The following is a 25,484-nucleotide window of genomic DNA, read 5'->3' on the forward strand; positions in this document are numbered from 1 at the left end:
AAGGAACACGTGTAGACGAAATAAGTGTTTTGTTTTGATGTTTTGAGGTACGCAAAGGCGCGTAGTGACACAAGTGACGTTACGCAATTCAGATTTGTGCCGCGCATGCGTACCTGCTATGTGCAACCCTGATTATATAATCAGACAACGTGTGTGATACAAAACATTATAACATATAATGAGAGACGTTCTGCAGTAAGGAGGGGGTTTCACCGACGGCAGGTGGCTCTGACTTTTATGTATAGTTTTTAGTTTGATAGGCCTAGTTGTTTTTACTTTCCACGACACTGTTCAACACTTCATTCTGCTTCACTCTTTCACTAAAGAAATGAAGACACCCGCGTTCTTGTGACACGTAAATACTACGCTTCCTATGTTTTGGTGCGGACTGCGCTCACACCATAGACGATGAACCGCTCCAGAGTTCACTAGCAAGCGGTCCGAGACCACCTATTTTAGCGGACCAGAGTCCGGTTGTTTAATTCACTTCAGAGGTCTCGGGCTGTGTTCACACCGACCCAAATGAACCGCACCAAGCGGCTGAACGCACCAGGGTTCGATTCAACCTGACTATAAACGGCTGGTGTGAACGCACCCTAAGCTAAATTGACTATTCGACTTCAGCCTAACTCTCAAGATGACAACGCACTTTTTTACGCAGCCAATCAGGTTACCAGCAATGCTAAAGGAGTATATCCCCTAAAACCTTTAAAGCAGGGAGTTAGACTCTCCTTCAGTGTGTCGGTCCGCAGGTTGAAGCAGCAGTGTTGTAGTTTCCACTTTTCTCTCCTGTAGCTGAACTCAGAGGAAGTTGTTAGTTTGGTCTGAAGGTGAATCTGATCGTCTGTTTTTCAGTCCGTCTGTCTCTGCAGTGAGGAAGAACAAACTGTTTCCTGGTTAGAGTCAGGTGAGCTTTGTCATGCCTCCTCTGCTGCACAAAGGGGTGTGTTACAGATTTAAATAGGAGGTTGTTTAAAGTAGGGACAACACAAAAAGCTCCTTTTGTTGTTTTGCTTCAATGAGCTTGTAGTAATCCTGTCTTCTGCATATATAGGAAACACATTGTTAATCTTGTTTTACATTGTAAGCAGTGTAACTGAATACTTGTTAAGGTTCCCAACATCACCCAAATCAGTGGGTTGATTACAGAACCCTACAAGAGGGTACATTTAGCGTGATCAGAGTTGGGTGTAACGCATTACAGTAACGCTTACATACTATTATGTTTTGGGTAACGGAGTTGTGTAAAGCGTTACTTTTATAATTTAGTAATCGCACTACGGTTACTAACATTGCCCCGACACGCGTTACTTCGTTACTTTTATAAAATAATCACACTCACTGACAGACTAGAGGGGTTTCCGCCGCAGGTTTATATACATGTAGGCCTATGTAATCTGCGCGATTTGCGAGACCACATCTCCACGTGCAGTGCTGCATAAACATGGCTGAGTCTTTTCATCTGTAAACTCCCTCAACGGGGCCGCTCGCTCTCTTTTGTTGATCACCCTCTCACGGGTGAACAGTTCAATGCCCCGCTTCATTGTAGGAATTCTGCCATGTCTCTACCACTTCAGTTTGACCATCTCTGTTACTAAGTTATGGAATACTAAATAAATCAGTAATTAGATACCTTACCGTTACTGCGCTCATAAAGAATGATAAGAATAATGCGTCTTGAACTGGTTTCATTAATTAGTGTCTTGACGTTTCACAGACTGTTAGCTTGTTGTGTGGCTGGTAGCCTATTTTAGAGCATATAAAAAGAAAGACTTGTGTTATGTCTTCCTTAATGCAATAGTAATTGGGGGGCAAGTGGAGTCTCGCAGAGGCAAAACTGTGGCGCGCACACTGTAGGTGCGCCGCAGTCTGCGTGATCTGCCTGTAGGGAGGGGCGGGCCGGCCCTGCGAGTAAAGTAACGAGTAAAGTAACGAGTTACTTTATCTAGAGAGTAACGAAGTAGTGTAATATATTACTTTTTTTTAGTAACGACCACATCTCTGATTGTGATCATTGCAACGGTGAAAACTCATAATAAAGAGTAATAAGTCAGATATACACAGGCACAGGTTTCAGGTTACAGTATTCAAAGGGTTTATCACTGATCGTGTTACTGTGGCACACCCATGGCAACACGCTACAGCCCAACACTTTCCCATAAAGTGTCAGGGTGAGTGAAGCAGGCAGGACCCAAATGCAGGAACAAATACGAGTTTGAACCGAAAATACCTTTATTTCAAGGCCAACAAACTGACACATACAAAGAAGAACTATCTCCTAGTGAACACATACAACTAAGACATGGGCCCTTTCTCATTTCATCAAATCCTCGACTCCTCGGTCCTCCGGTAGTGACCCGGAAATGAATTTCAGCACGCCATGTTGAAGGACATCTCGGTTGCGGTCGGATAGTTTAAAAATCAGCTCCTAAGTTCTAACCCTATCTCCTATTCCTTGACCTCTGAGTGAAACGTCACGGGGTTAAGGGATAGTGGATAGGAGAATTCAAAAGGACTTAGGAGAAGAGACTGCGGTGCTTTAGAGAATCCGACTGCACTTTCACTATCCGACGTGTTTATGACTATTCGACTTCAGCCATAAAACACAATGTTGTCGTAATTCAATGGAAAATCGTCCAAACGGCACCAGACTTCAGACTATCATTAATGGTCCGGCCCTCAACAGCTCTATGCCAATTATGGGATGTCGTCATATGCTGTTTCCATGGCAACGCATCCCTCGCCATAAAACACAATGTTCTCTTAACTCAATGGAAAATGGTTCAAACTGCACCAGGCTCAATATGACAATAGTGAGTTTTCCTCAAAAGCTGTTGCCATGGCAACACATCCCTCGATGTTGCCGTTACTCCTATGAAAATGGTCCAAACGGCACCAGACTTCAGATGATGGCTAATGGTCCGGCTCTGAACAGCTCTATATCAATTATGGGGTGTCATCAAATTCCGTTGCCATGGCGACAGATCACTCGCCATCAAACATTATGATTATGATACTGCTGTAACTCCTATGTACGTTGTCTGATCGGCCTGAAACTTCCCACGTTTGTCAATGGCCGAGTCCTCGAGACATCTGCCTGACATCGACGTGCGGACAACTGCCTGCGGAGCGTCGAAGACCCGCTCAACGCTGCTTGCAGCTTTAATTATTATTAGGGATGCTCCGATCGCCAATTTCGGGGCCGATCGCCGGAATCAGTATCGGCCGATACCAATCGCCGATCCGATCGAGTGGGCGGGGCCTAAATGGAAGATTTTAAACATCACTTTAAATCTTCCATTTAAAGTGATGTTTAAAACTCAGTTAATGGGGCTCATTCACTGGAGCTTCCACAAACAACAATCAACTTAATTATTACATTCAAATGATGTACATTATTCAAGTTTACATTCACTTTGGAGAATAACACGGGAGAAATTAGCGGAAGCGCTCTCTGTTCCTCTCTCCCTCTCTCTCTCTCTCCTGACAGCCTGTCAGTATCTCATGCAGCTCACTGATCCAGTAATGAGTGACCCGACAGTGAAGAATAAATATATTTATAATAACTAGTTTAGCTTGTTCCAGAGGTAGATAAAATAGCTAAGTGTGTTAGGTCTAACTCTTACGGTACGTCCACACAGCAGCTTTTCAAAAATCTTGAAAATCTTGGAGCTGGGCGTGTCTGAAAGCTTGGGGATTTTTTGCGAGCAACGCGACCAACAACCAATCACATGAATCTCCCGCCCCCGACATACAAAGCAAAAAAACCCGGGGATTTTATGCGAGCAATATATATATATATATATAAACTCCCCAAACAGGCGAAAACCTACCAGTTTCACCCACTGTCTCTGCCACCTCCCTCCATGCCTGGTTCCTCCGGTTTGTATCCCGTTAATAGTTCTGGTCGTAAAGAACCGGGTGATTTGCTACCGTAATTTCTCGTTTGGAATATGAGGAAATGAACTGCGGTCTGGTTCTCCCCGTGTGTGTGTTTCGCTGCGCTTACCTGTCCGGCGGGCGGAGCTGCAGGATTTCTGCTTCACACACGTTGCATACCGCTATTTTACTGTCTTTTTCGGACACCTTAAAATAATGCCAGACCGGTGAAGCCATTTTGGCGAGCTTGTTTTGCCGCGCACAGTGAACAGTGTCATGTATTTTACGTCATGCGATCGGCTCTCGCGATCGGCATGTTTAGAGAGCACCGATCGATCGGTAGAGAGTGAGTATCGGCCGATATCGATCGGTGACCGATCGATCGGAGCATCCCTAATTATTATTATTATTACCCTCCACACATTCAGTAAAAGGTTTTGTAATTAGTGTAAATATTACGTAATGTAGACGTGAGTTATGTAATGATTACATTCCTCCACCATATGCTCAGTTTTCACCTGTTGACCATTAGGTTATTCACTTAATTAGGCATTTAATTTAGTTAGGAGTGAGCATGTGACCGTTTACTGATTAATCATCTTTGCCAATATGATCTTTGTAGGCTACATAATGTAACAGAAGAAGTGACAATGTTCAATATTATTGAAAAAAGCTTGTGACACGAGTTTCCCCCATCATCCAAACCCATCAATTTGAGTAAATATTGTCCCCTTGAAAACCGTTACTGAACTGATTTGGGATATTTGTACTTTGATAACCATTAATCTGCCCTTCAATGTTGACCATTTTCTGGATCTTCTCGGGGATTCTTCAAATCCCGCCAAATTATGTGTGACGTCATTGCGGGCACAGCGCTCCAGCTGCACCGTTCAGGATCCCAGCATCTGCATGTAAACGCACGATGGCGCACACAGCAGCAAGCTCAGACAGCGATGACAGTTTAATGTTGAACGTGTCTGAGAGCTCATGAGGCTGAAGGATCGCTTTATGTTGTATCTGTTAGAAGTTTAGGAATTAGGTGCGTCAATATGGGCGATCATACGGTCATGTAGCCAGTGGTGGAATGGGACTAAAAATCATCCCGGGACTCTCGACCGGCCCACTTCGGTACCGCTAGTAAATTGTCAACGGGGGGAGTGGGGGATGTCAGGGCCGGCGGGTGCTGTAGATAGTAAATGTAAATATGTAAATATTTGTGTCACTGCATCCTGGTAAAATACAAATATAATGCCATGTCTGTGTCTTTGCCATTAGCGCTGCTAGCCACCTGTGCCCTGTACTACGAAGCCAGTTCAACAGACCCTGGATATGTTTGAGTAACAAACAAACTAACAACAACAAACTAACAAACGAGATCTCGCTAAGCGGTCCTAAGACGCTGGTTATCAACTCGGTAAATCAAGCCAGGGTTTCTCTCACCAGCTGAGAGCGCGTTCACGTCTAAGACACGAGTGGATTTGACTTTAATTACATTTGACTCGAGTGTTTCGTCAACATAATGTGTTGCTTAAAATAATACTTCTGCATACAGTATGTTACACTGTAAGTGTTGCACGGCCAGATACGGCTGGAGAAGCTGACTCAGATAAGGAAACATATGATATATTCTGATATTATATGATCGATGGTCTGATTGATGATGTAATATGAATGATAAGTGCGACACGTCGGCGTCTTCTCTGCATACGGCAGTTTAAACTGTATTTCCTTTATCCTGTAATATGACTTGAGAGATTTAAACTCCGCACACTGAGTTGATCTCTTTTCTATAGACGCCGGAGGCGGGCAGCGTCAGGTAAAAAAAGTTATTTAGCCTTCCCAAACCTGAGCCTCACGCGCCGCCTATGGGGGATGTGCTAGTGATTTATCCGACCGGCCCACTTCGGTACCGGCCCATCGGGATTCGTCTCGATGGCCAGTTCGCCACTGCACCCAGCCCACGTAAACTGTCAACGGGGGAGCCTCGCTGCGGGGAAACGGTGGACCTAGTGTCCTGATCGGAGTGGGAATAATAATAATCCGTGCATTTTATCCATTAATTTCCCCAACATTGTGGTGAAAAAAACCACACGTTTAATCCATGTTGGTGTACAACTACAAAAAGCATCGGTTTGTTTTCTCATCAGGAAATGCAGACCGGCACAAACAAACGATGTTTAATCATCATTCTCACGATCATTTAATGTATCATATGTTCGCCGAATTGACATGAAAGCACTAATACATGTAGTTTCATCCACTTGAGTTTACAACTACAAAAATAATCGATCTGTTTTTATATCACATCCTACGGGAGGAAATTCAGCAGCTCTCACTACCGATTTTTAATCCTAATGTAATCATCATCTTCACCACGATCATTTATGTTTATGTTCGCCGAATTGACATGAAAGCACTGACAAACATGAATATACTGTAGTCAACTTCATTAAAACGTTATTAACGTGCCTAAACTCAGTAATTCACCATTTCTACGCATGACAACACACTTTGTCCGTGTTTGGCTCTCTCGCCGCACAGTGAAGCGTTCCCGCATTGACGTCACTTCCGGCTGCCCCCAAAACTTCAAAATGAGTCGAAGGAATTTCCCCGCGATGTTCGAAATTATTGATATTTATCGGAACGGTATCGCTTTTTCTTTTTTAAACTGACGGTTCGAGATTACTAGTAGCCCAATATTTCATTGCACAACAGCTGTTGGGAGGCTGTCACAGGCTCTTTAAGCAACATTGGATATTAAATTACCTTTGGCATCTTTTTTGCAGACACACATTTGTTTGTTTTTCTAACTGATTGACTATAAATTCAATCTTTTACATTTTGTCCAGTCCATTCGAGTTTGGTATTGAAAGCAGCTCCCTCTATTTTGTATCTGCAGGTTTTGGAATAAGATGTCTCTCTTGTCACTGACACATCGTCTTCCCTTGCATTTTCAGACATGTATTTGTTTATTTAACAGATTTGCGGCTCCCAACACAGTCTTGTTTGTAAGTCCTGTCCTCAACAAACCCACGGGGGAAGACCGGGGGACGCTTGTTTTCCTGCTCTGCCCCGACAGCTGTTCTGCCAGCAAACCTTTTAAGATTTGCTGCTCACATGCAGAAGGTCTCGGTGGCCGTCACACTGCAGCAGGTGCCAGAAGCCCATGAAAAAATAAACACACCACACACACACACACACACACACACACACACACACACACACACACACACACACACACACACACACACACACACACACACACACACACACACACACACACACCACACACACACACACACACACACACACCACACACACACACACACACACACACACACACACACACACACACTGACACACCACACAGAAAAGGCACGATCGCACCAGCGCTCGCTCTGTGATACCCGCTCTGTTGTTCTGTCCCCGCCGCTTTAATTGGGGATTTGAGCCGGCATCTTCTCGCTGTGACAGACTAAAAATAACTCTTTGAGAAGTGTCAGAAAACACAGCCGCGCTCAGACTGTGAGATCTCTGTCAGATGTTGCAAACATGGACACAAAGGGGACTTGTATTAGTTTCAAATAAGTTCCTTTTTGTTCTGGAAATACAGAAACACAAGCATCTCACTGCAAAATACAGGCTATCTAATGAATGATAACTTCATAAACATTCATGTGCATTCTTAAACGTGCAACTTGCAATGAACCTCACAAAACACACTGATAATATGACAACAAATACAAAACTTGCAAGCTACAAGTTTACACTACTGTAATTATTCCATGTAAGTGAAGACATGCCTTGTTTAATTGAAACTACAATAGAAATCCAATAGAAATCTCATATCTGCATTACTTTTGAACATTTTGCGCCATAAGCATAAAAAGGTATTTTCCCCTTTTGTTAGCGGTATTTCCAAAGTATTTATGTGCTTTCTTAAACTTGCATCCAACATAATGCAAATGTGTTATAAACCTCTGGGAAAGCAACATAGTACGTATCCCTCTCACAGGGCGGTCAGACGTGCATAGATGTTGTGAGATACATATTCAAAAAGCTTCCCTTTGCGTGTTCTGCTGCAGTTACAGGCAGAGATTGAGACACCACACATAAGGCAACACATGTGTAGTCTTCAAAATTTGCAGGACCAAAAAAACGCCCATGGACACTGCCCAAAACAATGGGCATAACTAATGAACAGAAGAAGCTAGAATCTTCTAACCAGTTCTGATACAATGATAATAAATGTGTGCAATTTTCTGTCTTGAATGTTTCTTTCAATGTTATGGTTAGCAGTTATTTTTAATGAAATAAGTAAAAAAATCAAGCTCCGTTTTATTTATGGGCAAATATCCCATATTATAGTATAAGTCTCTAATGATGTATCATTAGCTGAGGATGTGCTGATTTCTGGGATGTGTAAAACTTGATTATACTGTAAAGATATTATAGTAATTATTTATCTATTATCTAATATATCATTCCAATAACTTGTGACTCGTATTGCACTATTCCACTTTTTTTTAAAGAAAAAACATTTTTCTTTTTGTAATACTTTTAATATAGTATTGTCACGATTCTCATGTTATGTCACGTTTGTATGTTTGGGTGTTTGCTGTCATGTTTTCCTCTTGGTATATTGTCTGGTCCTTCTTCCTGTGTTTCTCCTCCTGTCGTTAGTTTCCCTGGTGTGTCTAGTTGTCTGATTGTGTTCACCTGTTGCCCTTGTGTTTCTCCTCCCCTGCCCTTGTGTGTCTCGTCTCGTGATTACCCCTCCCTGTATTTAGTCTTGTCTCTTCCTGTGTTCAGTGTCTGTTCGTCTTTTGTCTGTGACTGAGTTCACCGGTGAGTGTTCTGTTTTGTCTGTGTTAGTTTCATTATCCTTGAAGTAAAGGTTTATCAGAGTTATCTGCATTTGGGTCCTGCTTCCTTCACTCAACCGTGACAAGTATATTTTAATATTGGTTAATATTGTCTACTTATCTGCATTATTGTGTTGCATTGTTGGAGAAGCCTGTGATCTAAGATTTCCAATGACATAATTACTTTGTAGCTATGTTAGTTTGACAATAAAGAACCTTGAACCTTGAAGAAATGACAATTTATAAGGCAAAACACAAAAATATACAAAAATGGAAAGGTCCTATGTGGGTCTCAGAGGGTTAAAGAGGATATCCTTCTTAAAGCTAATACAAAATGCATGAGAGAAAAAGGAGTCCATTTAAAATCATTGATTATTCTCTGCTCCTCGCTTCACTACGAAAAGATAGCAATATGTTTACTGCTGTAGATTGCTTTTGTTCACAGGTTTGTGAAGGACATTTGTGAATGGAGAGTTCCTGGTCAGCATCGTAATGAGCAAACAGTCGTGTTGACACCTCAATAATGTGATTCCCAATAACATTTTGTTTGTTTTTTCATTTCCTCAGTCGTTTAATCAATATAATCCTGTCGTAATCCCGTCCATCGAGGGAACATAACAACAACTGCAGGGCCGAGTGATGACTCAACATGCAGCCGCGGTGAACAAAGTCCTAATTTTAACACAGGGTGGCAACTGTCCTCAGATTGATGTAAAGGTTTTGAGCGGAGAGACCTGGTGAGTTTTGTCTGAGCACCGAGAAGAGAAAGCAACCACAGCTCAGTCAGGGAAATCATTTGAAATACTTTAGAAGAGTGGGAGTTCACCCAAAAGACGGCTAGACTCTGCCAAAGGATTGCTGAAGAGACGATACATCCGATTGGCTGCCATATTGTTTGCTTTTAGGCAGCGTTCGGGTTTATTAGGTAAGAGTTGGCTTGCTTCAGGATGCTTTTTTGTTGTTATGCAAAAGGGTCAGAGTGGTTACAGGGACATCATATGCTTCATGGTGGCCAATCAGGCTTCGTTCTGTAAGCCAATCAAAGACATCATTATTATTAAACTGAGCTAAATGGAAATGATTAATGGACTTTCCTGGAACTAATACATCATGTGGGAAAAGCAGGATGTTGATCTACTAAAAGCTTATTTTTTATTATATGGCTGGAAACTAAAAGACGGACATAACAACAAAGATTCACAACGACTCATATAATACTTGATGGCCGACCAAACAACATTATTAAAGTTAATTAAACATGAATTAAACATAAAAGACTGGACAAACTGTCTACTGATAAGAGGGGAGGAAGAGCAGGAAAAAGTGTGACTATTATTATACTTGTTTGTGTTATTATTAATCATTCATAATAATACATTTATAGCTCTTACATAATTGTACAAAAACATTTTTTAAATCCATTATTACAACCTCATTGATTAAGTTATTCACACAATTGGATGTATTTCCCTTTGGGTTTGCATTTTTTGTTTTTTTACGTTCAGTATTTTCCAGATTCCTCCAACATTTTTAAGTGATACCCAAATGATATATTTAAAATAAAAATAAATAATTTGAACCAAGGGAACCTAGATGTAGGAGTTTAGCCTATACTATCTAATTCATAACACATTATGAACAAAGATCTCTTTCCATTTGACATTTAGCAGTTGATGTTATTTCTGAAGTTTGAGTTATTTGGGTAAGTGTTATCCGCGGTGCATCGTGAGTACAAACACCAGTGGCTGTGCTAATAGAAAAGTTAGTGTCATTAACACTGAAACAGGACCCTCATGTGACGCCGCTGCACGCAGGGTGACAAATACATGGCGAAATTGCAAATGCATCCATTCCCTCACTTAGTAATTTTGAAGGACCGGGTCAGAGCTAGCCGTGACCCCGGGGTTATGATGTGTGCAGAGACGCAATGCTGATCCCTGATTGGCTGCCCGGGATATCACACACCTGCCGGTCTGTGTCTCTCACAAGTGCGCTCAGGGGGAGAGATCAACACATTTCAATTGTGGAACCCCACCCCCCCATGTGACTTAGGACACTGATATTGGCTTTTGAAGTCTAAATACCTATATTTAATCCACATTAATCTGCATGTGGTTGCTAAACACTTTTAAAGGTCTCCTATTATACTGTTTTTCATCAATATATTATAGGTCTCAGATATATACAAACATGTTTCTGAAGTGTTTGTCTGAAACACCAAACAGAACATTAGGCGCTTTCACACCGGAGTACTTTTCCCCCCGTAAAACTCGGAAAGGTTTTGTGAAGCCGCCATTGTATTTGCTTGCATTAGCATTATTAGCATTAGCATTAGCCCTGCGCACCAACGGAGAGAGAATAATTTATGGCAACACAAAAGAAAGCATGGGAGCGGTGGAGATGAGGAGGTGTTGGCGCTTCTGGCGATTTACTCGGAAGGCTTCAGTAGAAGCTGCTGGGAGTCCCAGCAGCTTCTACTGAAGCCAGTCCCTAACTCTGGGGACTTCCGGCCGGGGACTTCGGGCGGCAGTATACGCCGTGAAGTGGTTTGCGGCCTGCCAGTAAACCCAAAGCAGAAGAAGAAGAAGTGACGTCAGCGGCTTCATTTGCGTAATCTTCCCTCAGGAACTTATTCCGTTTTGAACGCGATCGGCTCTTTGTGCTGGGAACTAAGTACGTCAAAGTAGTTGGTGTGAAAGCGGCTATAGCATCATCCCATAATCCCCTCTGTTTCAGCCCTGTCTGTTACTTTAGATGAAAATAAGGAGCCCCTCCCCACGCCCCTCTGAGAGACATTTGGTTACAAAGAACTCAATGGTGCTCTAGGAGGAGATTCAGGTGATAAGGTGAGGGTGGTACCTTGGTTGCTGATTGGCTAATGGTTACACAAGACAAAACATCGTTATGACATCATAAAGTGACCAAAATCTGATCAGCTAATTTTCAGACAGGTTTTTATATAAATGGATCAAAAAGAGAGAGAATCTTTGTTCCTGAAACTTTCAGAGTCTCTTTCCACAGAGGGGACACATGTTGATGTAGAAGAGACATGAAGAAGAGGGGACCCATGTTGATGTAGAAGAGACATGAAGAAGAGGGGACACATGTTGATGAAGAAGAGGACATGAAGAAGAGGGGACACATGTTGATGTAGAAGAGACATGAAGAAGAGGGGACACATGTTGATGTAGAAGAGACATGAAGAAGAGGGGACACATGTTGATGTAGAAGAGACATGGAGAAGAGGGGACACATGTTGATGTAGAAGAGACATGAAGAAGAGGGGACACATGTTTGATGTAGAAGAGACATGAAGAAGAGGGGACACATGTTGATGTAGAAGAGACATGGAGAAGAGGGGACACATGTTGATGTAGAAGAGACATGAAGAAGAGGGGACACATGTTGATGTAGACGAGACATGAAGAAGAGGGGACACATGTTGATGTAGAAAGAGACATGAAGAAGAGGGGACACATGTTGATGAAGAAGAGACATGAAGAAGAGGGGGACACATGTTGATGTAGAAGAGACATGAGGAAGAGGGGACCACATGTTGATGTAGAGGAGACATGAAGAAGAGGGGACACATGTTGATGTAGAAGAGACATGAAGAAGAGGGGACACATGTTGATGTAGAAGAAGAGACATGAGGAAGAGGGGACACATGTGATGTAGAGAGAGACATGAGAAGAGGGGACACATGTTGATGTAGAAGAGACATGAAGAAGAGGGGACACATTGTTTGATGTAGAAGAGACATGAAGAAGAGGGGACACATGTTGATGTAGAAGAGACATGAAGAAGAGGGGGACACATGTTGATGTAGAAGAAGACATGAAGAAGAGGGGACCACATGTTGATGTAGAAGAGACATGAAGAAGAGGGACACATGTTGATGTAGAAGAGACATGAAGAAGAGGGGACACATGTTGATGTAGAAGAGACATGAAGAAGAGGGGACACATGTTGATGTAGAAGAGACATGAAGAAGAGGGGACACGTGTGATGTAGAAGAGACATGGAGAAGAGGGGACACGTGTTGATGTAGAAGAGACATGAAGAAGAGGGGACACATGTTGATGTAGCAGAGACATGAAGAAGAGGGGACACATGTTGATGTAGAAGAGACATAAAGAAGAGGGGACACATGTTGATGTAGAAGAGACATGGAGAAGAGGGGACACATTGATGTAGAAGAGACATGAAGAAAGAGGGGACACATGTTGATGTAGAAGAGACATGAAGAAGAGGGGACACATGTTGATGTAGAAGAGACATGAAGAAGAGGGGACACATGTTGATGTAGAAGAGACATGGAGAAGAGGGGACACATGTTGATGTAGAAGAGACATGAAGAAGAGGGGACACATGTTGATGTAGAAGAGACATGAAGAAGAGGGGACACATGTTGATGTAGAAGAGACATGAAGAAGAGGGGACACATGTTGATTTAGAGGAGACATGAAGAAGAGGGGACACATGTTGATGTAGAAGAGACATGGAGAAGAGGGGACACATGTTGATGTAGAAGAGACATGAAGAGGAGGGGACACATGTTGATGTAGAAGAGACATGAAGAAGAGGGGACACATGTTGATGTAGAAGAGACATGAAGAGGTAGGGGACACATGTTGATGTAGAAGAGACATGAAGAAGAGGGGACACATGTTGATGTAGAAGAGACATGGAGAAGAGGGGACACATGTTGATGTAGAGGAGACATGAAGAAGAGGGGACACATGTTGATGTAGAAGAGACATGAAGAAGAGGGGACACATGTTGATGTAGAAGAGACATGAAGAAGAGGGGACACATGTTGATGAATAAGAGACATGAAGAAGAGGGGACACATGTTGATGTAGAAGAGACATGAAGAAGAGGGGACACATGTTGATGTAGAAGAGACATGAAGAAGAGGGGACACATGTTGATGTAGAATAGACATGAAGAAGAGGGGACACATGTTGATGTAGAAGAGACATGAAGAAGAGGGGACACATGTTGATGTAGAAGAGACATGAAGAAGAGGGGACACATGTTGATGTAGAAGAGACATGAAGAAGAGGGGAGACATGTTGATGTAAAAGAGATATGAAGAAGAGGGGACACATGTTGATGTAGAAGAGACATGGAGAAGAGGGGACACATGTTGATGTAGAAGAGACATGAAGAAGAGGGGACACATGTTGATGTAGAAGAGACATGAAGAAGAGGAGACACATGTTGATGTAGAAGAGACATGAAGAAGAGGGGACACATGTTGATGTAGAAGAGACATGAAGAAGAGGGGAGACATGTTGATGTAGAAGAGACATGAAGAAGAGGGGACACATGTTGATGTAGAGGAGACATGAAGAAGAGGGGACACATGTTGATGTAGAAGAGACATGAAGAAGAGGGGACACATGTTGATGTAGAGGAGACATGAAGAAGAGGGGACACATGTTGATGTAGAAGAGACATGAAGAAGAGGGGACACATGTTGATGTACAAGAGACATGAAGAAGAGGGGGACACATGTTGATGTAGAAGAGACATGAAGAAGAGGGGACACATGTTGATGTAGAAGAGACATGAAGAAGAGGGGACACATGTTGATGTAGAAGAGACATGAAGAAGAGGGGACACATGTTGATGTAGAAGAGACATGAAGAAGAGGGGACACATGTTGATGTAGAAGAGACATGGAGAAGAGGGGACACATGTTGATGTAGAAGAGACATGAAGAAGCGGGGACACATGTTGATGAAGAAGAGGGGACACATGTTGATGGAGAAGAGACATGAGGAAGAGGATTTTGCATAATAGGTGACCTTTAAAAAGGGGACAAGATTGTGTTTTTGGTATCGTTCTTGTTTGGTTTGTTGTATTCCGAGTATCACGTCTCAGCGGGCTTTGGCTTCATCAAAGTTAACAGTCCATGCAGAAAGCAAACGAGGTAGAATCCTTTGGCAGAAATCAATAATCAATGTGTTTATATGTGAATGATCCAAGAGAACGAGCAGTAACAAGAGGTCTTCACTGGACGATAAAACCTATACAAGAGCCCAGAGTAACATTTCAGTTTTTTTAAAGCTTATTTTAATTTTATATTTGTATTATTATTTCATCAATTCATTAAATTATTTTATTTTTATGTTAGGGATTTAATACCCTACCTTCAAAATGTCATTAATAAAACTAGTTCTTTAAGGCACTACCACCATATCATGTTGGGAAAAAACTCAATATTTGAATCTCATTTACTAAATTAGACGTTAACATTTAAAAGTAGCGTGGTACAAAAACAACTTATAAATGCTAAAATGAAAGAAAATGTAAAAATTAGTTGTTTTTCAGATTGTTTTACTAAAGTTTGTGCAATAAAACTTCCCCTTGAACTTTGTTTATAAAGCAGTTTTCATACACATGGGGTAGAAATAAAAAAATAAACGAACTAACCCCCCTCCTCAGGAAATAAACCTTCCTTCCCAGGAGCAACACATAACTTTCTGATTCATAAAAAACACTTACAACAAGAATACAATTGTTTAATAAGATAAGAGTAAAATAGTAAATCAAGAAAGCATAACAGTTAAATAAGAACAGTAGTAGCCTAGTACTATATTTGTATTACAGTGTTCTTAATATAGTTCGCTATCTGTGTACTTTTTTACATTTTTGTTTTGAATGTGTGTCTACAGTATGCTCCATGACATCAAGTCAAATTCCTCGTACGTGTGAACCTACCTGGCAATAAACCCGTTTCTCATTCTGATTCTGATAGAATAAGAATAAAATAGGAATGAAACTGTAAAATAGGAATTAAATGAGAATAAAATAAGAATACAAAAGTTAAAAGAAAAGAATAAAACAGTTAAATAACAATAAAATAAGAATTAAATTAGATGAAAATAAGACCACATTTAAATCAATTTAAATATTCATTTTAAAGCTGGCTCCAGGGTTGGCTCTTGATTATTATTTTTTACTGTGTGGAGTTGAATTAGCGGCAGCATGGGTGTGTGCTGTGTCATGTATTTCGGTCTGAGGGGAGTCCTGGGAGTCTAAGAGCACAAGGTGTTGGGTGTGAGTCAGCAGCAGAAGCAGTTTCTATGGAGAGCGGCGGTGAGATATAGACCTACAGCCGCTGGACTGTGGAAGCCTCCGAGGGTGAGTCTAAAACCGTCTGATGGACGAGCTGCTGCAGGTAGACTCAGTCTGGGATTGTATATTCAAGCAACATATATAATATCTTGTAGGGGTTTGTATTACCAGGCTCCCCACGATACGATACTATCGCGATACTTAAGCCACGATACGATAGTATTGCGATACGATATATTGTGATATTGCAAATCACATGGGTCATGTCCATGTCCGTCTTCCCTTCCTGGTTAAAAACTGTATTTGCAATATGAATAGTTTATGTAAATAACACAATTTGTGTTATTAGAACCTGAAAAGGAGATGGCATTGTTTTTGTTACTTTCATTGCAGTTACATGTCTTATTAACGTAACTTCCTGTTTTATACACGACCATCTTTCGGAGCGATATGCTACAGTTTCTATAAAGAAAATATCTGTGTATCGATACAATATCGCCACGCAAGGTATCGCGATACTATGCTGTATCGATTATTTCCCCCACACATATTATCTTGTCTTCGTTTGAAAACTAGTTAGCTTTCTATGAGTGCAGTGGAAACTGTTTGGCGTTGAGTTCTCTGTGCAGATGCAGAGCGTTGTCGATGCTGTGTACAAATCATTTTGGAGAGTTTTTATTTCCGTTGCACTGGAGCAGGTCTCAGTGGAGGTTGTTGGAGAGAAATGCATCCTTAACACTTTCCCAGCACCTGTTTATGCAACCAGACACAGGATAATGTTATTATGTAATATTTCACTCTGCAGCCTTTCACATTATTGGGGCTTTGTTTTGGACTTCTTTGCTCACACATGTGCAGAAGCTCTCACTCTTTACTCAGTGTTAACATCCTGTTACTGTTGGTTTTAAAATGTGTGTTTCATCTGTCTTTTGACGTTCATCATTAAGGATTTGATCTGGTTCTGAGCACATTGAGTCGTTTTGGCTACCTTATCTTTCTGTATGCCGTTTTACTGAATAGTGATTTTGTTTTTAAATCTTCATTATTCAAATCCATTGTATAATTGAAGTATTTTCTCCGCTACACCTTACTTCTGCACGATATTGGTTTTTTGAAATCGATACCGATAACTTCCTGCTTCTCAAGACCGATACCAATAACCGATAATAAAAAAAAATGTACGCCACTAATTATTTTAAAGCGATTAACGCATGTGTATTTTTTGTCCTCGGCCGCCCCGTAGTTTCAGAGCGCATCGAGTTTAAAATACCATCTATAAACTGATGCTGACAGCCCCGCTCCTGCCGCCCGCTTGTGGCAGACCACACTTCCACGCTCACCGGCAGGCCCCGACTGGCCATCTGGAGGACCGGGAGGGTGTATGTATGTGTGGCCCGAGCGAAAGAGAGACCTTACGTGCATTGTTGTTGTTAGCATCTGGTGCTAGCTAGCTGCGCCAACCGATATGGAGCTGTTTAAATGAAAACAGAGGAGCGACATTTCGCCACAACTGCGCCGAGCACTTGACTTTATGCAGGAAGCCAGACAGTGGGACATTGTACGAGAAGTCAGCACACTCAGCACGGATAGTGCGCAACATGATTGCAGCGTCCAGGCAGCTCCGGTTCGAGCATATGCCTTGAGTTGCACATAGCTCCAACGCCCATACCACCGACGACATGTTTGTTTACTGTCCTGGCTTCACGGCCGCACACCATTTACGTCACAGCCAGGCATGAGTTAGGGAGCGCTGGATTTGTGAAGAACTCCCCTCTTCCTAAACCACTAATACCACAGTACTGGCAAAACGGGAGGAGCCGAGTGAAAAACAAGCGCCCCTCATCCCAATCCACCCACACCGCAGTATTTCTTTCTTTTTTTTTTACCCAAAAAATATATTGTATATTATCGGGGCTAATAATACTGGTATCGGGTTTATCGCGATGACGTCATCATTCCTAATATCGGACCGATAATTATCGGGCCGATAATTATCGTGCATCCCTACTTACTTCAGATTCATAACTCTAACTGTCTGTCAGGTTATGCTTTCCATTCATCTGCAGTAAATACAGCAGATTAAACATCCCTTTGTGTATTATTTATTAGTCCAACCGCTTGAAACTCTGAAAAATAGGAATTTAATACAATTAAATGGGATTAGTTTTGAATTTTTTAGTAAACTGTAATGCCATTTATTTAACCATATAAATAACATTTAGATTGTTCATCTATGATGGTGAGCTAAGACATTGGTTGGAAGATGTTTCTTTATACAAAGTCACTATTTTAAAACCATTATGCAGTAAAAAAGCACACATAGTTATGAATATTTAAATAACAAAAAAAAACAAGAGTTACTAACATTAAGTAACGAGTAAGTTAGTTAGTAAGCCCAAAAGCAGACATTTCTAAAAAAAGACCTTTGCAATCTTGACCGCATACTCCAGTAAACTTTAATTTCCTCAACAAATACATTTGCAATAGGTCTGTAGATAAAAAGAATACTACTTGTTACTGTTCTGTTTTATGTTGTACTTAATTATATGGTTTGTTAACTCATTTTATTCTGAAAGTCTTTGCCCTCACCCTGTTGCTTACTCTGAATAAATACCTTTTTAGTTTGGTTTTAAAGGGCAGATCATATGTGGACACTTCTAGTCTTCAGGAGGAGGACATTTCCATCGTACAAGTAGAGATGTTGTTGTCTGTGGACAGAGATCTAGGCTGGGTCTCTGCTACCCAATGTGTACTTTGTGTTGTGCTCACTATCATATCAAATTAAAGTGTAATGATACCTACCGAGGGACCAGCAGAAATGAATTCTGGGACATTGGCAGCAGTCGAAATAGTGTCACCATGTTATGGTCCTTTTGGGTTGTTGGAAGAGTTTAATATGACATCCACTGCTGTGTGTTTACTCGTCAAAGCTCAAAACACAAGAAACCATTATAAGCAGATTGTGTTTGTTGGTAGCCTAGTCACATAACTGAACCAGCTAGCACAACAGAATTTAAAATGGCTGGATCACCCACCCAGAAAGTTGTATTTTATGTTTTCAATGAATGGTTTGCGATATCGGAACACAAATAGGTTGCAGTACAAAGCTGAGATTTTTGTTCTTTCACAATTTTCTTATTTAAATTGTACTAGAAAGACACATTTCCGGACATAACGTTTTACAGATGATTACAGGGGGGATACATAACCCTAACCCTAACCCTAACCCTAACCCTAATATACAGGGCTTATATATTATGTATTTATATGTATTCTTTATTTTTGTTAAGACTTATTTTTCCATCTCTTTTTGCTCTTTTCAGGCAACTATTAAGGGCATGTTGTTGGTGGAACCACATCTCTACCGAGGACTTAACTAAAATATTGCCTGCCACTGGTTATGAGAATCTGCACTACGAGACTGAAACGGTATGTATTGACACATGTTTAACCTGTTAAGCCCGAGAGTACCTTAATCCGGGTCCGGCGGGTAGTTTTCTCACGAAACTGTGTCTCAGGGCTTCTTAATATTTAAAAACCTATTAATGTGTCATACTCACTTAATCTAAATGAGGAAAATAAATTAAATATAGATGTGCCTCTCTTGAGTTTTAACATAAAACGTCTTTATAAAACATTTGAATGAATTGCCAAAAACCATCAGAGCTAATTTCTTTGTGTTTCTTTTCAGGTTGGGGGTAAGATGTTTGTGGAGTCAGTCGTGCGATGGGGGGCCTGGAGCATCGTCTTCCAGTTTGTGCTGGGTGTATCCGCAGGAGGCTGTCCTCCACGCTGTGTGTGTCGACCTGAGGCCAAAGAACTGATCTGCTCTGGCAAACATTTGAACTCAGTGCCAGAGGGCTTTTCCGGCGATGCCAGGCGTTTGGATTTATCCCACAATAAGATTAAGACTGTTGGGCGCCGGCAGTTTTCTGGCCTCCCGCAACTTCAAGAGTTGGATCTCAGTGATAACATAATCTCCATGATTGAGGTGGAGGCTTTCCAGGGGCTGCAGAACCTCAGGACGCTTCGGATTAAGAACAACCGACTCAAGATCATCCCCGTCGGGGTGTTTTCTGGCCTTTCCAGTCTGCGCTTTCTGGATTTGAGTCAGAATGAGATTCTGGTCTTCCTGGACTACACCTTCAAAGAAATGGTGAACTTGCAAACACTGGAAGTTGAGGAGAATGACTTGGTCTTCATTTCCCAGCGAGCTTTTTATGGTCTGCAGAATCTGCAAGAACTAAATTTAGACCGCAGCAACCTGACCTCCGTTCCTACAGAGGCTTTGTCTCAGCTCCAGAGCCTGGCACGTCTTCGCATGCTACGCCTTACCATTTCTACACTGCCTAACAACGCTTTCAGGCGACTACACCGTGTGCGTAGCCTCATCATTTCAAACTGGCCTGTGTTAGACACGGTGGCTAGCAACAGCCTGATCGGACTTAATTTGACCACGCTTGTCATCAGCAGCTGCAACCTAAGTGTTGTTCCTTACTCAGCACTGCGTCACCTGGTGTATCTGCGCTACTTGGACTTGTCCTACAACCCCATCACTGTTATCCAGGGTAATCTGCTAGGGGACCTCTTGAGACTCCAGGAGTTACACCTAGCAGGCGGGAGTCTGCTACGAATAGACCCAGGAGCCTTTAGGGGACTGGCCCACTTTCGCATGCTTAATGTGACGTCCAATCAGCTCAGTACTTTAGAGGAGAGCGTCTTCCACTCTGTGGGGAACCTGCAGGTATTGCGGTTGGATGAGAATCCCCTAGCATGTGACTGCCGGCTTCTCTGGGTGGTCCGTCGACGATTGCGCTTGAACTTTGATGGACACCAACCCACTTGTTCGTGTCCCGACGCAGTAAGACAGCGGGAATTCAAAGACTTTTCAGAGAAGGAGCTCCCAAGGCTCTTTACCTGCCGCCCTGCGCGTATCATGGACCGCAGGCCGCAGGAGGCAAGAGTAGAGGAGGGGACTACTGTTCTGTTCTCCTGTAAGGCTGATGGGGATCCATTCCCATCCATCACCTGGATCTCATCCCATAAGAAAGTGGTTTCTCCAACAGGGCGAATTAGGGTTTGGCCAAACGGGACTCTGGAGGTTCGTTTTGCCCAAGTTCAGGACAGTGGCACATATCAGTGTCTGGCGGGCAATGCAGCCGGCAATGACAGCCTAACTGTCGGCTTGTACGTGAAGGGGCTCCCTCGGAACCGAACCATCCCTTACTTTTCCGAGGAGGGCTGGGATGAGCCTTTAAACACCGAAGCTGCCAACTCCTCAGCTCAAATGGCCAAACCATACCCGTTTGACGCGAAGACCTTGATCATCGCCACCACCATGGGCTTCCTGTCTTTCCTCAGCTCAGTGGCCATCTGTTTTGTCTTCATGTTTTTCTGGAGCCAGAGCAAAGGTCAGATCAAGCACAACGCCACTATTGACTTTGTTCCTCGCTCCTCAATGGGTGGTGGAGGGGAAGGAGTTGACGGTGGGAGGTTCACCATGAAACTTATTTAAAGCCAAGGTGGAGTTGAAAGAGGCTTCCTTACAGACTGACTTCTTCTGAACTAAGGAACCCCGTTGGGACACTCAAGGACAGAGAACTATTTTCAAAGTCCTCTTTTTAGGCTTCTCAACACTGACTTTACTTACGAATGAACCTAGGAGCTTAGTTTAATGTCATTTAAAAAAAAAAAAAACTTAATTTGTACTCATTTTGGGATTAACACATGAAGACAGTGGAGGTTTGACACAGGTTTATTTCTTGTCAGAACATATCAGGTGCTTGTTTCATCATCCTAATTGTACAAGTGTGCTTGTATTGCCAATACAAGCCGAATAAACACTTGCCCTTTGACCCTCGGGTTGCTATTTCTGCTTTCACACAGAGGATCAAAACTGCCACAACAGCATCGGCTCTAAGTGTTTGTGACTACTGTAAGCTGTTGATACTTGCAATAAATATATGGAATAGACTAGCCAAATCATTTGTTGATCCTCAAGTTGTGAAATTGTGGCCATTTTGGAGTATGCTGCACTGGATGTGTGCTTTCTGTTACGGTACTGCTTACTTTAAATGATCATGTAGCAGTGCAAAGGGAATGATTGCATACCATAATGTGAGTAGGAATGTCATATTTTCCTTTTTAATACTTAAAACACACTTTGTCAGGTCCTTATTGGATCAATTTATGTGTTTTGTAACATATGTTATCATGTAATTACAATAGATTAGATGTTCTTCCATCAACAAATGCTATGATTTCTCCTTTTTTTATATTAAAATAAAACCTTTTTTTTATTTTCACAAAACAACACAAAACATTGACAAATATGTGCCTCAGCAACATTTTCACCGTTGACAGAGAGAATGGTCACCTCATCATCGTTATCTTGTAAATATTTAGGTCAAGGGCGTTTGTGTGCGCTGGCTTTATCGTTTTATTTAGTTCTGGAGATTAGTGTCACTCAAATTTGGCACGATTGTTTGAGTTTAGCGTAACTGTGTTGATGCACTACACACAAATCATGCTTTAGTATGCAAGAAGTTAATGAAGCAGACATTCAGCATGGACAGACTTGTTTATTTAATATCTTGTTCATAAAAGACTGATTCTTTTTTTCATTTTACTTTATTAAAAACCTATATTTAAACCTGCCTTGTGTGTTTATTGAAAAAATATTTTTGAAATGTTATCAAATGGGGTAAAAAAAAAACCCTGATCCAATCATCTCAAAACCAATCTCCGTGTGGATCATTTCAACTATGACTCAATTGTTGGGAAATTGGCAAGAGAGACATTTTATTGCATAACCAAAGCATTTAATCTTTGTTATGAGAGTCGATTGTGAGGGCGCTGTGTTTCAAATTGACGTTATGGCCTCTTGCTGGCACACAACTGTATGATTGTTTTATTTTTTTCCCGACATTAAGACGTAGGAGGAACACTGTTGTGGCTGTGTGCTTTCTATCAGAGCCACGTGTACCCCTGCTAAAATACAAATCAATCAATCAATGTTTATTTATATAGCCCAACATCACACATGTTACATTTCTCTCAGTTTGTGCAGAATATCAGTATGACAATACGACACCCTCTGTCCTTAGACCCTCACATCGTACAAGGAAACACTTCCGGAGAAAACCCACAGTTTAAAGGGAAAAATGGGAGAAACCTCAGGGAGAGCAACAGAGGAGGGATCCCTCTCCCAGGACGGACAGACGTGCAATAGATGCCGTGTGTAAATTGAAGAGATAATACATTTTACAGCATATAGACCGAATGTAGGAAATGCATGTGTCTGTAATAAGAAGATGAATCCACGAGGATGTCAGCTACAATCCTGTGGGAGCCATCAGGGAAGTAGTGCGATGAGAGTCAGGCAGGACCGCAGAGACAGGTTCAGCCACGACACGAAGTCCAGGACCCAGATCAGGACTCAGGATAGAGGATCCAGGACTCAGAATCCAGGACTCAGGACCGCAGCAACAGGATTACCCACGACTCAGGTTCCCGGCGTAGACAGACAGCAAAAATAAATTTGGGGGAAGCTGGGTTATTCTGAACATGAGTACACAGGTACAGACAGACAGAAGGAAGAAGTAAGGTGTCCCCTGACAGTCTAAGCCTATAGCAGCTAAACTAACGTGTCTACATACATGCATTCCCTTAGGATAGGTTGAGGGAAAGGGGTAGCAAGTAAGAAGTTTCTATCAGAACCACGTGTACCCCTGCTAAAATAAAAATGAATCTCTTTATAAATGTACTATCAGTTCCTGTCTACCCTGCTGCCTCCCTGGTAAACACAGAAAGGGAAAGACCACATATGAACCAATGATTTAGCCTTTCAGTACAGACCAGCAGGGCTCAGAGTGGATCCATTGGGCAGTGGGACACTGTGTCTGTCCAATGCAATTTCCCAGAATAAATCATTTAAAAAGAAAGAAATCAAACTGATAATCACGTGTTTGAGCAGAGACTTAAACCCTTTAGGATTACCTCCACATACAAATCTGTTATATAGGTCTGTCTGGCAGGTGCTATCCTGCAGCTATTATCTATTTTAATACAACTATTCGCTCCCAGATTCAAATGATGTTCATAAACCACTGCCACCCCATGACTGCCTTGCACACACCACCAGGAACATAATGGTCTCTTCAAATCTGCTGCGGTGTTAGCTTTTCCTCTGGACTGATGCCTTTCTATACAGCATTTTACGTTCCCGTTGGCATTTGGCTGACATTGTTATCAGCAGCGACACGGGAACACATGATAAGATGACCTGAATTACAGGCAGCGAACATAAAGAGTGGCAAAGCTGAGGTGAGCTAGAAATAGAATAACAATTAAAATGAAGAAATACATTTCCTTGGATTAGTGTTTTAAAATACACTTTGTTTTTATCAATCTAATAAGTATAATCTAAGAGTTGTCTTTATATAGCATCTATAAGAAATCTACTTTTCTCCCTAAAATGTCTAGTTTACACTCGCTGCTATATCACATGTGTAATATTATTATTATTAATAATGTGCTATGATAACGTGCAATTAAGTATCTGCCACTACGTTCTTTTGCACTACTAAATACTGGTAATATTTGCATTAAGTATGTGACCGTCTATGTTTCCTGTAGTTATTGAATTGCTCTTTTCACTGCAGTTTTAGTGTACAGTTGTACTATTATGCTGCTGTGTTTATTGCATTTGTGTAACTCTGGGATACATAAAGTCTTCCTGCACTGGTTCGTGTGAAAAGAAGATTACTGCTCAATTGTTCCGGATGTCTATTCGTTCTTAAGGCCTTGAAAAATGTCTCGATTACCTCCGCCTGCAGCTCTCAAAGTCTCCACTTTCACTCTCATCTGGTTCTGACTCAGATGGCCGACCTGCGCCGGGCGAAGATGGTCTGCTCAGCCCTTCAGAGAGGAGATGAGCGGTAATGAGAGGTCCCTGGAAAGATGAGAGGGACGAGGGAAAACCTTTCTAGCTGAATTACCATGACAAAAGTGAGCATGCCTCTATACAGTATATTAACTGCAAAACCTCTGGAAGGGCTTTCAGACGGACTTCAGACGGACATGTTTCAACAAGAAATACTGTGTTAGTTTGCGGTTTGATCAGTCATTAGTGATGGGAATTACGGCTCTTTGAAGGGAGCCGGATCTTAGGGTATGGCTCTGGTCCTTTCCGAGAGCCTGTCAAAAAAGCCGGGCGGGGTTCATAGGTTTACCTGCTAAATTATCACCAGGATAACGATGGACTGTATTGCCAGAAACCTACTTTTACTCACAGACAAATGTATAACTCTCAGCCAGCCAAATTACTACTCAAGCAGCACGCGTTATTAGATTAGATTATAATCTTTAATGACCACACAGCCAGGCTGGTGGAATTCGTGTTCAGTGCAGAGTATTACAGCTTGTTCCATACAATTCAACATACAATAAACAGACAATAAAAAGTACAACACACAGCACAGGGCAAATATATACATCATGACATATAAACATAAAGTTCAAGGTGTGATTGATTGTGATTGTTCATTGGGGTTATTTAGAGTCCATTTAGTATCCGTATTGCAAAGCTGTTTTTTAAGCGGGCGGTTTTGGTGACAGTGACATATAGGCCTCCCTGAGGGCAGAAGTTGG

At 41.8% G+C, this 25,484-nt stretch overlaps 1 protein-coding gene across 1 annotated transcript in view; it reads left to right on the top strand.

The window, feature by feature from the left end:
* The window catches only part of lingo4b (leucine rich repeat and Ig domain containing 4b), a 44,362-nt gene extending 21,877 nt beyond the window's left edge, over positions 1-22,485 (top strand). The window contains exons 2-3 of the mRNA XM_034241389.1: positions 19,157-19,262; positions 19,525-22,485. Of these exons, the coding sequence (XP_034097280.1) occupies positions 19,537-21,348 (1,812 nt within the window). The 5' untranslated portion in view covers positions 19,157-19,262; positions 19,525-19,536 and the 3' untranslated portion in view covers positions 21,349-22,485. The remainder of the gene's footprint in view (positions 1-19,156; positions 19,263-19,524) is intronic.
* Positions 22,486-25,484: the final 2,999 nt, after the last annotated feature.

The sequence above is a fragment of the Gymnodraco acuticeps genome, unplaced genomic scaffold (assembly GCF_902827175.1).
Source record: "Gymnodraco acuticeps unplaced genomic scaffold, fGymAcu1.1, whole genome shotgun sequence".
Lineage (NCBI taxonomy): Eukaryota > Metazoa > Chordata > Actinopteri > Perciformes > Bathydraconidae > Gymnodraco > Gymnodraco acuticeps.